The following is a 12,045-nucleotide window of genomic DNA, read 5'->3' as shown; positions in this document are numbered from 1 at the left end:
GGATGAAAGAAATGATCCTCCCAAGATGGCCGATATGGGGCACGCAAAAACTGTGATCTATGTCTAAGCACTTCTCCCATTAAGAAAGTAAGGTACTTCTAGTCAAGGTACCAAAAGAAAGCGCACAGGGAACCCCTTGAATCCTAATAAAGACAATAGTAACGATCTCTGATCTCATAGCAGAATAAGCATCTAAAAATGAGACACATCTCTATCTTAGACACCTATAAATGAAAAATCCATCAATTCCTATGAAAGCACAATATATGGTGAATCGTGATCAATCTCTATTTGGATCTATGGGAGCCCACCTAAAACTACTCTAGGTGGTATCCTAAGAGCACACATCCAATGTCTCTATGTGTACCAAGGGCAAGTGATGATGTCATCCTACAATTCTAGGAAGTGCTCCAGGTAAAAGGCCATCTTTGGGTGGAGGCTCTCCAATAGTGTGATCTAGGTGACCTCAATGTACAGTTCGTAGATCTCCTCAAGAAAGGCCAAATTCAGGTCTTGTTTAGATGATCAGTGATAGTGATGGCCCCTCGCGTCTACAGATTACCTAAAAGGGAGTGGACAATCTTGAGAGATGATGAACAACAAGAAGTTGAGACGCCTTTTAGTGCCACATGCAAGCATGCTCAAAGGTGCAAACCAAGGCAATGGCCTCAATAGAGCAAACTCTATGTAGGAAAGAAACGAGATGAAAGATGACCTCGAGGTGAAAAAGGATGGAACCCGAATACCTCTTGAAGAATGGGTTGGGGGATGTGTGCCTGCATCAGATGATGCACCTAAGAAGAAGGCTCTGCACTCTCTCAGCCTTGACCTACTGCCCAGTGGGTCTGTATAAATTCAGGCCCCAGTGGGTCTTGAAGAATGGGTTGGGGGATGTGTGCCTGCATCAGATGATGCACCTAAGAAGAAGGCTCTGCACTCTCTCAGCCTTGACCTACTGCCCAGTGGGTCTGTATAAATTCAGGCCCCAGATCTCCAACCCATACAGGATTGTAAGTTTGATGATAAATCAATGAGTTGAAGACAACCATTAAACTCGCTGAAAGAAAGGACAAAAAATGGGACTGTTGACAGATTTGTGCTTTTTTGGTAAAACTGATGAATCTCCCAAATATTGAGTTTTTCAAAAAATCACCTGATCGGCTGCAGCATCGTTTTAAAAGTGAGTTTGGCCCTCATTTTTCACCTTTTTATAGCCAATGTTATCTTAAAGCAGGAGATAAGATAAAATAATTTTATAGAGTTCAAAGAATAGACCGTAGGTCAACAGGTCTAGGATGTACAGTCAGTGATAAACACCTGTAAAAGTGCACTAGGCTACTCTGAAAGCATAAAAAATAAAATATGCTACAAAAGATACATGTAAAAGTATGTATACCATATCATAGATAAGAAAGAAGTAGCCCAAGGGGTTATTTCAACCATTTGTCACCAGAATTGGGGATTTTGCTAGTTCTGTGCCAACAGGTGACTAGTTCAAATCCCCTGGGGTTAGGCACACTAGTCTACAACCATCGGTTTACTGGGGATGCTGTCCATGAATGTCGGGAAGCATCCCTTTAGTTTACCCACAATGTTTACCTTCAAAAAAATAGATAAAAAAGTAGAGAAAAAAAAGCTCTACTAAATGTCAATTGGTCAAGATGATGATGTGGTAAGACAAGAAGATGAAGAAATAGACCACTGCGAGGTACCAACACACTGATGTTGTTGTCTGGTGAAAAACCAGGGCTGAGAGGGCTTGGCTGGTTGACCCTGGGAGGAGTCTCAGCACCATGAGCAGAGACTCTCATAATATTCCAGGTCAAGGGGAAAAATCTCGTGATAGGGCCCTGACCCGTATGGGACCTATGGCAGATCTAACCTGGATGCAGGAAGTGTCTGAACATAGTCTCACCAAAATGGTTCCTACTGTGCCTTGGACCAGATGATCAGCGTGCTGCTTGGCACCCTCAGGCTCTGAAGTACGATGGGAAAAAATGCAAATAAACAGCCGAATTGGGTGGGATCTAGAAAAAGCCCGTCAGGAAAGTTGACTTGTGTTATTGATTTTTTGTTGTAGGCTTGTACCACTGTCTGCCTAGCTTTTTAAAGTTTTTGTACATTTTTTCACATCATTTTTAAACCCTTGCCCAGTCTGAGTTATGCAATTATGAAAAAAAAAAACATTGTTTCTGTTTTAACAAAAAAGGAAATTATAAATATTGTCCACTCAGACAGATGGCAACATTAGAACGCATTATACTGCTTTTAATAATGATACTTTGTTTCTGTTTTACCACCAAAAAAAAAAAAAATTGTCCACTCGGACAGAGGCAAAAATTAAACGCCTTAATGTGCTTTTAAGAATGATACCCTGGCTTCTAGCATCTCTGTAATAATGAAGGCTGTCGTCTGTTTGCAGGCTAGTAACAGAAACAAACCTTTAAGAAGAGTGTTGGCCTGAAATTGAGCAAATTTATACTCATCCGCTGATACAACAGGCGCTACATCTGGAGGAGGCCACCAGCTTGGCAGAGAGCTCGCCTCCTTCCGCCGTGCATATTGTTGCTGGTTTTTCTTCTTCACCATCTCTCTCTCAGAACGAGATTCCCCACCAGTAGCCAATGGACTCGATAAATAATTAAAACCCTTCCTAAAATTAGAGGGGGCCGCAAGACCTGGCTTGCTCACCAACACTTGTCTTCCGCCAAGGCTTCTATCCCTCCGCACGAAACCTCGCAGTTGCCCTGAGTTCGATCCCCATCCGTCCCATCTGAACAATTTGTAAGCAAGCACCACAAATACAGAGCAAATAAAAGCAATGGCCATGAATTCAAGAGACGAGCGGCGTACAGCGATGACGAGCCTGTGGTCACTGTGAGAAGCCATGACGCTTGTAGGCAATTCAGAGACGCGTTGAAAAGCTGATTGTGAGGCAGCTCGAGCATTTTCTACCCACTCCGCTGCTCTTCTCCTCATCTGTTTCATGTCAATTGTTACAATTAATTTATCATCTGATGTGTTTGATGTCTTCTTGGGATCATAATAATAATTATGGTCGGAGTGGTATTTTGATCTCTTATGGCGTCTGGTTCCAGCTCTGACGGTATGTGAATTTGAATTTCCATTCCAAGTGAGGACGATGTGTGAGGGGCGTTGAGCCGCCAAATGAAGGAGAGCGTTCATCTCATCTCATTTTGTTTTCCCACCATCCTCCAATGGGCAGAACGACTCCTCAACTGGCGGAGTGAGAAAAACAGAGAAACCAGAACCTCACAAACATGATATAAATGGATCATCAATAAATAGAAGTAATGCAAGCTGAAGGTTTCGGCAATATGCCCGCAGGGTGATTTTTTATTCCTTGTGTTTGTCGTTATATTTCATAAATTCTTTGATTGTTGTCTTTGATTTACCATTTTATTTGGCCGTTTAATATTTAGCAATAAATTTAATTTCGCAAAAATAATAATGGTATGATGAAAATTAAATAAATAAATAAATTATTATAGTTAAAATATTTTACTAATATATTATTATATATGAAAAAGAAAGAATAATTGAAAAATGGCACATTAACGTAAAATTATATTAACTTTAAAAGAAATAAATATTTATGAGAGATTCTTCAACGTAAATCACGTAGAATATCATTTGTCCATGCGTGTGGTTCATCCTCATGACAAGTTGAAAAAACAGATCCAGCTTATCATGTTAAATAGTCTGAGCAGAGTCTCCAACGGCTAATTTTGACGTTGGGACCAGGGTCAAATTATTATTATTATTATTATTATTATTATTATTATTATTATTCAAAAATAAAATAATTTTGATTGGTGTTAATGGTTAGTTAAAAAACTAATTCATTTATTTATTTAATAATTAAAAATTATAAAGATTATAATAATAGATTGTTAATAAAAGTTAGTTAGAATTAATAAAAATATAGGAACGAGATAACTTAAAAAAATATAATTGGAACGAGGTAATAAAAATAAAAATAAAAATACATAAATAAATATTAATGTATGTAAATTAAAGAAGCTGGTTATAAAAGGTACTAAAATAAATAAAATAAAAATAAATTATATATAAATAAATATTAATGTATGTAAATTAAAGAAGCTGGTTATAAAAGGTACTAAAATAAATAAATAAATAAAATAAAAATAAATTAGTTAATTAATTAGAACGTAACAAATAACCATAAATTAAAAAAATTAATAAATAAAAGAAAATTAAAATTAAAAATAAATAAAGAATAATTAAATAAAAATAAATAAATCAATAATAATAATAATAATAAGTAACAAGAAAAGATTATCAAGTTAAATAAGTTAATTAATAAAAATCATAATCCTTCAATTAGGAAGAGAGGGCTGGGATCCAGCAGCTACTTATCTTCCATCCATCCTCTCTATTGAGATTGTTCGGTCTTTTTTCAATTTCAAGGGCTTCCCTAAATTTTCGGTGATGGAATTGCGAAACCCTAGCGATAACACTCGCCTCCTCTATGCAGACATGATGATTGGTACTCTCTGCATGCTCAGCTAAAGCAGAAGACTTGGTTCTCCTATGCCTGAGGTCAGCGGCATGCTCACTAATCCTTTGACTAATGGAGCGACCAGTCTCACCAATAAAGGGTGCCCTACAGGAACAAGGAATAATATAAACCCCTTTCATGTCCTTAGGGTTGATAGGATCCTTCACAGATCTGAGGGATTTACGGATGGTGTTGAGGGGTCTAAAGGTCGAGGGGACATTATGCCTCTTAAGAATCCTAATAATCTTATCCGTGGTCCCCTGTACATAAGGAAGATGGGCACTTGGGACCCGCTCTTTCGGTTCTCTTATAGCCAATGAATTTTTGGCAGCTTTGAGGAAAACTTTCCGACCCAGGTACTTGCTGTAACCATTCTCAACGAAAACATTAAGGAGGTGGGATTTCTCTTTCTCAAATCTTTTTTCATCAGAGATCCTAAGGGCCCGAGTAGCTAGGGTGTTAAGAACACCCAACTTCTGGGGCGGGAATTGGTGGGAATTGGCATGAAGATACTGCTCCGTATGTGTTTTCTTTCGAAACACTTGGTGGGAGAGGGAACCATCACTATTCTTAGAAATAAGAATATCAAGGAATGGGAGGCAACCATTGACTTCCTGTTCTTTGGTGAACTTAACGGCTGACGATTGACAGTTGAGATGATCAAAGAAGAGATCCAATTCCTCTTGGTCATGAGACCAAATGACATTAGTGTCATCTACATATCTCTTCCAAAGCTTTGGCAGGAGGCGTGCCGAGCTAAGGGCCTTGGATTCAAAATCTTCCATAAAAAGATTAGCAACCACAAGGGAAAGTGGGGAGCCCATGGCAACACCACAGGTTTGCTCAAAGAACTCTCCTTCAAAACTAAAGAAGGTGGAGGTTAGGCAGATCTCCACTAATCGAGCAGTATCAGGATCAGTTAGGCGGTTGACCACCGCCATAGCCTCATTTATAGGGATACAGATGTATAGGGAAACAACATCAAAACTAACAAGGATGTCCTCGAGGTCAAGCTTAACGTCCTTGAGCTCCTTAATAAAGGAAGCAGAGTCTTTGACGAAGGACTCTGTACGGCCAACTAAGGGCTTAAGCTTGAAGGCAAGGAACTTAGCAAGAAGATAGGTAGGCCCACCAATGGTGTTGACAATGGGCCTAAGGGGAGCTCCTTCTTTGTGGATCTTAGGAAGTCCATAAATCTTAGGAGTTATGGGACTGCTCTCAATGAGCTTATGGTGCAAGTCACACAAAGATTTACAGGATTTAATGGCAAGCGCCACAATCTTAGAAATCTTCTTTAAAGGGTTTTTGGGAAGCTTTTTATAGCTTCCACTGTTATAAAGATGATCCAACATCTTACTGCGGTAATCGACTTTGTTGAGAATGACAGCAGCCCCACCTTTGTCGGCTTTCAGAACAACGATATCATTGTTCTGGTTTAAGGATCTAAGAGCTACCAATTCCTCCTTACTAAGGTAGCTCTTAGGGGGCTTTGCCTTCCTCAAGATTACTGCACAATCCTGCCTGATAGTGTTTTTATTATTATCAGGTAAACCCTTAATCCCGAACTCTATGTCACAAATAATATCCTCCACGGAATCTTCTTAGGGGCTAAGGCAAAATTTAACCCCTTACTTAAAACATTAAACACGGCAAGGAAAAAAAAACGAGACAAATTAATAACCTTATTATTTATATTACAATTTATTCTATCCCTAAAGTTGAACCATCCAACTCATTATTAATAGATATTGATTCGCAAGAAAAAAGAATAGATATTTTTTTAACAAATTGAAAAATATACATGTGCAAAAATTTATATTAACTTTAAAAAATATAAATATCTTCAAATTGAAAAATGAGATATACGCATAAATTTATATTAACAACCATCCAACTCATTATTAATAGATATTGATGGGCAAGAAAAAAGAACAGATATTTTTTTATCAAATTGAAATTATTAACTTTAAAAAATATAAATATCTTCAAATTGAAAAATGACATATACGCATAAATTTATATTAACAACCATCCAACTCACTATTAATAGATATTGATTGGCAAGAAAAAAGAACAGATATTTTTTTTATCAAATTGAAATTATTAACTTTAAAAAATATAAATATCTTCAAATTGAAAAATGACATATACGCATAAATTTATATTAACTTTAAAAAATATAAATATTTTCAAATTGAAAAATAACACGTGTATAAATTTATATTAACTTAAAAATATAAAAAGTTTCATTCTCATTATAAATCTAAAATTAACTTAAATTTATATTCATTTTTATACAAAATAAATAGTTTAGATACTTGGTAACTTTATAACCAATACATATAATGACATAAATTTATACTAATCTTTATACAAAATAAATAATTTAGATACTTTGTAACTATATAACCAATACATCTAATGATTATATATAAAAAGTTTAGTGTACCATATCTACAACATGTATGTGGAACTTTGGTTAATAATAATTTAGTATGATTTTGTTATTTAAATTTTTGTATTTATATTAATTTTAATTTTAATTTATATAAATTTAATATATTATAATATTTAATTTTTATTGGGTTTAAAATTTATGGAAAGGCATTGATTATGAAAGTTATTTCAGTGGAATTAAAATATTTTCGTGGAATTAAAATTATTTTAAGGGATATTTGTTCATTTAAGCTTTGCATAATTTTGGTGATAAGTATTTTATTATGAGTTGATCGTTCTTCTTCCATCCAATAAACAAGTTGCTTGGCCTAGGCTCAACCTTGATATATATATATATGTGTGTGTGTGTGTGTGTGTGTGTGTGTGTGTGTGTGTGTGTGTACTTATTCGATGTGTGTGCACACACACATATATTTATATTCCATTAATGGAATATACATAATGTTGTCCATAAGGATTGTATCTGTAAGTTGATAGCTTTACGAGAGAGGTATTATTTGTCCATGATTTTACAAGAAAATTTTTCATTTTCATAGTTTGAAGGTTAGAACAAGATTGCAGAAAGCATAAACGAATAGTGTTTCTAAAAATGGAATCCCATTCCATTTATTTCGTGATCATCCTATAACTCATACTATCCAAAAGATCCAGATGGAAATTCCAATGCCTCCTCAGAGAGTTGGCCCGTAGTTTTTTTATTCAATTCCTTGTAAATATGAGAAAAATATGTCCATTCAAATGTCTCCATATCAAAAGTGATTTCCCGAAGGATGTGGCTTAAATTTAGGACATTGACATTTGCTTTTTTGTTTGCTCATTCTATCACAAGCTTTAAATATCCCATGACGTGCATTTTTTTATACCAAGATATCAAGTTATATACAAGAGTGTCCAAAGACCTGTAAATTTAGCCTTTTATATTGGAGCAATGACTAGGATCGTATCTAAGGAGGTAATGGTGGTTTTGATTTAAATACAATATTGCTCTGAGACCGCATTTTGGGGGATCTCCTTGGCTAGCGCCATCGAAGCAACCCTGTAGAATATATTTATCCAGTTCTGACACAATGGAACCCAATTCTTCCTCCTCTTAGGTTCAGTTCGTAATTCCTTGACCTACTTTTTCAATGATTCCACTTGTCACTTCAAGTGGGATGAGTTTGTCATGAAAGATGGCTTGATTGCAAGCCTGCCAAATATTATTTACAAATATAGAGGGGAAAGCCTAGAAATTTCGCATAGAGCGATTTGCCACCCAATCCTGAGTACAATCTTCTAAGGAGGAATTATTCCATTGTGCTTGCAGGGAGAAAATATTGAATATAAGATACTCCAGGTCTTACCTATGTAAGGAAAAGAGATAAATATGTGTGAGATGGATTCAGCCTCTGTGTGACACAAGGCACAACAATTAGGCCCACACCATCATTTTTTTATTAGATTATCCCATGTCATAAATTTGTTGGATAAAGCCATCCACAAATATATTTTACACTTCAGAGGACCTTTATGTTTCCATATGTACTACCACCACCACATATGAGATTGTTCAAGAGCATTTTCAAGGAAGGCCTTATAGCCCAGCGTGGTTGTGCATTCCCTAGAAGTGGGATCTTTTTACCAAATTAAACGATTTGGTTCATCTTCAGCTAGACAAATGAGGGAGGTGTTATCACTCCGTAATTTCCCTAGGCTGAGGAAAGAAACCCAGAGGTAACCACAAAACCACTTTTAAAGTTGGGATCTAGCCCTTCTAGCTTCAGAGAGGGATCTCTCTATCTGATTTAGATTTTTTTTTTAAGATATTAAGCTAGATATGAGAGTGTGAGGTGGGATTTTTCAAAGATTTGGCTGAAAATTGCACGGAAATTCCATTGGGCATGGAGTCATGAATCTTTTAGGAAATCAATCACAAAATAACAGAGCAGTTGTAACAGGGAAGGATAAGCAAGCTTTTGGATCTTATAGAGTGCATGTGGAGTGAAAAAGATGAATATGGCTAAGACTCGATTAAATATAGAGCATACTGAGAAAACATTCATATTATTTACAGAAAACATTGATATTATTTACAAGCCAGAGCAGAGTACAATTAAGTAAATTCAGCCCTTAATCTTCTTGAAACGATAAAGATAGAAAACATATGGAAAACTGAAGGAATAAACAATTTCACAAGAGAGAGTACATCACTAATTACTTGACACGAGAATCCTGGAACAAAGCTCTTTGTATTACTGCAAATTGATCCCTTTCGGTATAATGTACAACTTACATGAAAATATGGATCCTTTCTTCATACAAGTTCCAGCCCTTATTACATATTCAAAAATTGTTTAAATAATGCTTGACATAACAATTTTGCAAAATAATCGCTCGCTCTTAATTTCAGAAACAGAGATAAATTAAACATCTCTAAAATTCATGAATGCAAAGATGAACTGAGAGATTTTGTATGTCCTAGAATAGTTATGAAAAATCAGTTTTTATTCAGGCAACAGAAAACTGGTGAACTGCTTCCTTGAAAGTAGAACAGGTACATCTACGAATTAAGCATTTCGGCTTATCAAAATAGGTCCCTCTGCAACTGCTTCTTCATTCTCATTCGTTTCTATGAGACAATTTTGAGCCTTAACAATAGGAAATCAGCTTTTTCAATATTGATCCTCTTTCTTGAAATATGAGTGGTTGTAGTTGTTTTCGCAGCACTATCCATACAAAACATTCTTTTACTCCTTTCCCATGATTCAACAATTTTCGACCCATTCATGCTCTAACACTTCAAATTATTTCATTATGGGAGCCTTTAAACCCTATAATATCACCAAGATGTTATTTCAAAGCTTTTGCCTCATCGGAAATTTACTTAAGAAACACTAAAATTACAACGAAATTCGATTTTCCCTTGGCCCTTTTGTGTTTAGCCTTTTCCTGTATTTCTTCACATAGGACTAAGGGTTGTGACCTGGTGTTATGCCTTAAGGTGCTAAGGCTTTTAATTGCTGTCAGGACTACTTTTTCGATTATAAACTTTTTTTGGTGCCTGAGCTCTTCAAACTAGAAAAATATGTGCCAAACCTGATATCAGAACTTTCCATCAGAGGTTTTCATTATGTGCCACTTTATATCATGTGGGGTGTGAAATCTTTGATGCCTACCCCTCAGGGCTTAGGTGGAATCTCAGGGCCAAAACTTCTTTGCGTATTAAAACTCTTTGGCTAGGAAGGGGGCCCATTCTTTATAATATTTTGCTGCATTGGACCATAGTATACATGCCTGGTTCCTTGTGCTGATAGCTCTTGGTTCTTTGAACTCTTTATAATCGTGGGCTAGCCCCCACATCAAAGTTCCTCTCCCAGTGATTTCTAATCGACGATTTCAACTTGGTACGCATTTCATTTTTGCCGATTGCGAACGTCGATCACCTTCTATGCTAAGCCCTTGGTCCTATGATGCTTCACGTGACCATGTTATAACCCCCTTATCGGATCTCCTCTCCTGGCGATTTCCAATTTGTAGTTTTCAATATGATATATAATACGCCTCTATCGATCGCCAAAATTCGATCACCTTTTCAACTTAGTGCTTGGTCCTTTGGTTCCTCATGTGACCATAAGCCAACCCCCCCATCGGAGCCCCTCAATTGAAGAATTCCAATCAACGATTCCATTATACTGCATAGGACACCTCAACCTCTGACCGCCGATTTCCGACACGTGACATCATCAATGCCACATCACTACCATGTGTCATCTTGCAAATGGTGACATGTGTCACCCTTTTTCGGCCTCCTCTGACCCTTGAAAATGTTGAAATTGCTTGCCATGTGTCCATCATACGGCCACGTCATGGTGACGTCAGCCGCCACATGGGATTTATCGGAACCAATCGATGACTGCCATGTGTCCCTTTGGGAGGAGAGAGAAAAGGTCTGGCCTGGCCTCGTTTTGCGAGCAATTCCTTTGTTGTTTGGTTTTCGTCCCTCCCGACAATTTATCACTAGAGGCCTATTTTATCACAACCCTGACGATTTCAAAATGTGACCACCCTGCCTCCATTGTGAATCGTTGATCGCCAATGTGTGAAATGAGCCCCAGACCTTGCTTGTCTGTTGATTGCAATGAACCACTAGGATGTGGGATGCAGGGTACTTGGGACCTCTGATCACCGATATAGCCATGGACCTCCGAACTGCAGGATGTGGGATTTTGGGACCCATACTTATGCATTTTCCCTTTGTTTTGTGAGTTTTGAAAGGGGAACTTCAACTTGCTCTAACTTTTGACCTGGAAATCAGTTTGGGGAGTTCTATAGCTCATTGGAAAGTTGCTTCTGAGTACTTTATTATGAAAATACCTAATATATCATTTACAAAAGCTTGATAAGCAAAAATACTTTCCAACCTAAAACTGATTTGACCACATGATTTAAAGGATTGAATGACTTCTTTGACAAGTGAAACTTTAGGCTATAACACCTAGTGATTCATAGGCTAAGTTTCACAAGCATATTCTCAAAATAAATAAATGAACAAACAGGCTCTTATTACCTATTTTATAGGACCCTAACAAGAGGAAACTAGCATCCTCACATAATCATTCCATTTTGTAGCTTCCGGCTCAAGGAGAGCCAAGTATTTCACGAATTTCCAAGCTTGTCTTCCTAATGGAATATCAGATTGAGACTTCGTGTCCGCTAAAATAGTTATCCTTATAGCTCTCAACAAATGTATGTGATTTGAGGAAAGTTTGAAGATATCACGAGCCCTAACCCAAGAATCCTTTCCTACATGCACATAATGACCATTGCCAATCTGCCATACCACCCAATCTTCCACAAAAGGAAAGGATTTAATAAGGGCTCTCCATACAATGGAAGCATTTATTACAAGATTTGTTCAGATCAGGATACCATTCCAACAAGGATTTATTCCCTAAATATTTGGATTGTAGAGACCAATCCCAAAGGGAGGTGTTGTTGTTGAAATGTCAAAGACTATGAGCGGTCAAGGATTAGCTCAAGATATATGTATTCTTGAGTCCCCAACC

At 36.8% G+C, this 12,045-nt stretch overlaps 1 protein-coding gene across 4 annotated transcripts in view; it reads right to left on the bottom strand.

The window, feature by feature from the left end:
• Positions 1 to 3,324, bottom strand: part of LOC149157191 (phosphoribosylformylglycinamidine synthase) — a 198,956-nt gene extending 195,632 nt beyond the window's left edge. For 2 of the 4 annotated variants that reach the window (XM_089439242.1, XM_089439244.1), the window contains exon 1: positions 2,442 to 3,319. In XM_089439242.1, the coding sequence (XP_089295368.1) occupies positions 2,442 to 3,186 (745 nt within the window). In that variant the 5' untranslated portion in view covers positions 3,187 to 3,319. Of the gene's footprint in view, positions 1 to 2,441 lie in introns of all 4 variants that reach the window. The other 2 variants (XM_089439245.1, XM_089439243.1) reach the window with 2 other exon arrangements.
• Positions 3,325 to 12,045: the final 8,721 nt, after the last annotated feature.

This window comes from Pinus tabuliformis, chromosome 9, assembly GCF_031772625.1.
Source record: "Pinus tabuliformis cultivar Carrire ecotype Pingquan chromosome 9, CPIR1, whole genome shotgun sequence".
Lineage (NCBI taxonomy): Eukaryota > Viridiplantae > Streptophyta > Pinopsida > Pinales > Pinaceae > Pinus > Pinus tabuliformis.
The sequence above is the reverse complement of the archived record's forward strand: the minus strand, read 5'-3'. Positions and strand labels throughout refer to the sequence as shown.